Source organism: Alligator sinensis, unplaced genomic scaffold, assembly GCF_000455745.1.
Source record: "Alligator sinensis unplaced genomic scaffold, ASM45574v1 scaffold1156_1, whole genome shotgun sequence".
NCBI classification, from domain to species: domain Eukaryota; kingdom Metazoa; phylum Chordata; order Crocodylia; family Alligatoridae; genus Alligator; species Alligator sinensis.
In genome coordinates, this window is record NW_005842296.1 from 1,572,018 (window position 1) to 1,574,705 (window position 2,688).

The 2,688-nt window shown below is 48.6% G+C and overlaps 1 protein-coding gene across 2 annotated transcripts in view; it reads left to right on the forward strand.

The window, feature by feature from the left end:
- Positions 1-2,688, forward strand: part of SLC25A27 (solute carrier family 25 member 27) — a 31,961-nt gene that overhangs the window by 7,159 nt on the left and 22,114 nt on the right. For both annotated transcript variants that reach the window (XM_006028218.3, XM_025209591.1), the window contains exon 2: positions 592-768. In XM_006028218.3, the coding sequence (XP_006028280.1) occupies positions 592-768 (177 nt within the window). The remainder of the gene's footprint in view (positions 1-591; positions 769-2,688) is intronic.

The following is a 2,688-nucleotide window of genomic DNA, read 5'->3' on the forward strand; positions in this document are numbered from 1 at the left end:
CTGGAACAACTCGTGTGGTTGTTCCGACAACCGGACCACCTGCGTCGTGATTGCAAGCGGCGTGAGTAAAGTTTTTACAACCAATAAGTTGTGTCTGCCTCTCCATTCACCAGCCCGCCCTAACGTACAACCAATTTCTAACGTAACTCGAGTCGGCTGTGGCCGTCCAAGACAGCCCACAGTGTATAAGAGTGAGAGAAACCAAAGTCGGATTAATACAGACCAGTCTCGCAGAATCTGGGTGCTTCATGAAACAAACTTCACTCTTTCAGAAAGGGGGTGGAAGAAAAGAACTGGGTTTTGAAGGGGAATACCATGGGATGAGATGAAGGGTGTCGGATTTATTTTTACTACTTGATGAAAAGACACCGTGACTGCAGGTCTAAGGAAAAACAAAATAGACCCAAAAGGCAACTTATATCCCCTTGGGAGATGATGTCTCCTGCCTCTGTTTCTGTCAGCAGAGCTCTCCCAGAGGGAGGGCTGTACCTGCTAACAGTGTGGTGCCCCAAGCACGTGCTGCCGACCTGCAACTTTTTGTTTTGTAGGGCAGGGCCTTGCTCATTTTTATTCCACGTTGTCTCCCATTAGTGACCTTTCCCCTGGACCTCACAAAAACTCGCCTGCAGATCCAAGGTGAAGCTGCCACGCATCGTCATGAAGCTGCGCCTTACCGTGGCATGCTGCGTACTGCAGCAGGGATTGTTCAAGAGGAAGGCTTGCTAAAACTCTGGCAAGGAGCAACACCTGCAGTCTACAGACACATAGGTGAGTGACTTGTTCCATAGCAGGGAGTTAGAAAGCTGCTTTCAGTGCCCCACACCCCTGCCATCATGTGCCCTGATCCTGCCGTGTCTGTTTGTAACCCTCCTGCTTGTGCCAGTGGCAGCAGCAAGGGCTGGTTCAATCTGCCTCTGGGTCATTTTCTAAAATATATGTGAAAGCATATCCTAAGCCAGCCCCTAGACTCCGACTTCTGATTCTGGCAAATTAAAATACAATTCCTTAGCTCCCTTTTTAGGCTGTGGTTCTCCACTTGCATGTATTCAAAGTTCTTTGAAACATGGAGCCACAAACACCTTTTCTTGGAAGGAAGAGGGGAAGAAAACCCAAGCAAACAAAGAAATCAGGAGTGCCACATATAGGTTTACATACGCTAAAATGAGTTAAACCTAGTATATTTGTCACCCTGAGGTAATTGCTTGGCTTGCTGAGGGGAGGAACTCTTAAACCACAGTTCACACCAGCCAGAAGCCCACCCTCAATGCCAGTTACTCACGCTATGTCTACATTGCAGTCATTGATAAGATTGCACTGTGGGACATACCTGAGCTAACCTGGATAGTGCTAGGAGTTTAGCCACTGTAGCACGAAGCTCAAGGCAGGCTGCAAAATTTGCAGAGGAAGCAGGGTGGATACTTGAGTGGTTTGACTGCTGCACCTGGACTGCTACTGGTATATGAGCTACCTACTTTAGAGCTGGCTCAGACCTGTCTGTATTATATCACCCTCACATATCCTTGGCGGTTGTCAGGGGCTGGCTGTCTTTAACCTGTTTGCTCCAATCCAGAGATGTTCAGACCAAGTTATGACTGACATGCAGCTGCCTGGTTCAGCTCCATGAAATCATCTCTATTGCTGCCAGTTAGGAACCCCACAAGGCTCCCCAGTTGCTCCAGGCAAGCATCTCTACAGTCAGGCCAGCAGTCAGTTCAGTGCAGTCTTTACAGCCTTTTTCATGAGTCCTCACAGCTCGGTGTGATCACTACCATCACCCCTACCACTGGTCCTGCAGAGCCCCCACTGTACGGGGCTCATAATCGTTGGGTGAAGAATGCAGAGCAATGCTGGATCATAAGACTGAGCCTGAGCTCCTTGGGATAGGGCTCCTGGTCTCTTGTCTAATGACTGGGAATCCCATCCCCCACCAGACTGTGCTGCCTGCAGCGTCAGAGCAATGCTGGGGCATTCACTATTCCTGTACACCTTCACTTCTAGTTCCATAGATGTTAGGGGCTGGAAGGGACCTTACAGATCATTGGGTCCAGCCCTCCTGCACTTGGGCAAGGAAGACTGCTCGAGTCAGATGACCCCAGCAAGGTGGGCGTCAAGATGGTTTTTGAAGATCGCCGGGGGTGATTTTACCGCCTCTTGGGGGAGCCTATTCCAAATCCTCGGCCCTTGACTTGTAAAGACGTTTTTCCTTATGTCTGGTCTGAAGCAATCTTCACTCACCTTGTGCTCATTGTTTCTTGTCCTGCCCTAGGGGACTTTGGTGAATAAATGCTCCCCCAAGCCCTGATGTACACTCCTGATATACTTATAGGCTGTATGTAGTTATGTAACAAGCTATTATCCTTTGTGTAGCTGGGACCAGTGGAGTCAGTGTAGCTGTTTGTGGCACAGTGGGAGAACCGTAGAATTCATATAATTAAGGCTACTGAAAGTAGGAGCAGTGTCATAGTTTCACGCCCCTGAGCCTTCTAGTCCCCTAGACACTGCAGCATCCTCCAAATGTATCTCAGCAAAAAACTCATCAATCTTAGGATGTAAAATGATAACACTTGTGTTGAGGAGGATTGGCAAGCTCTAAAGGAGACCATCCACAAGGCGTGCATGGAATCAATTGGCTTTATCACCCGATGCCATCGGGATTGGTTTGATGAAAAAGATGCTGAGATCAAAGCC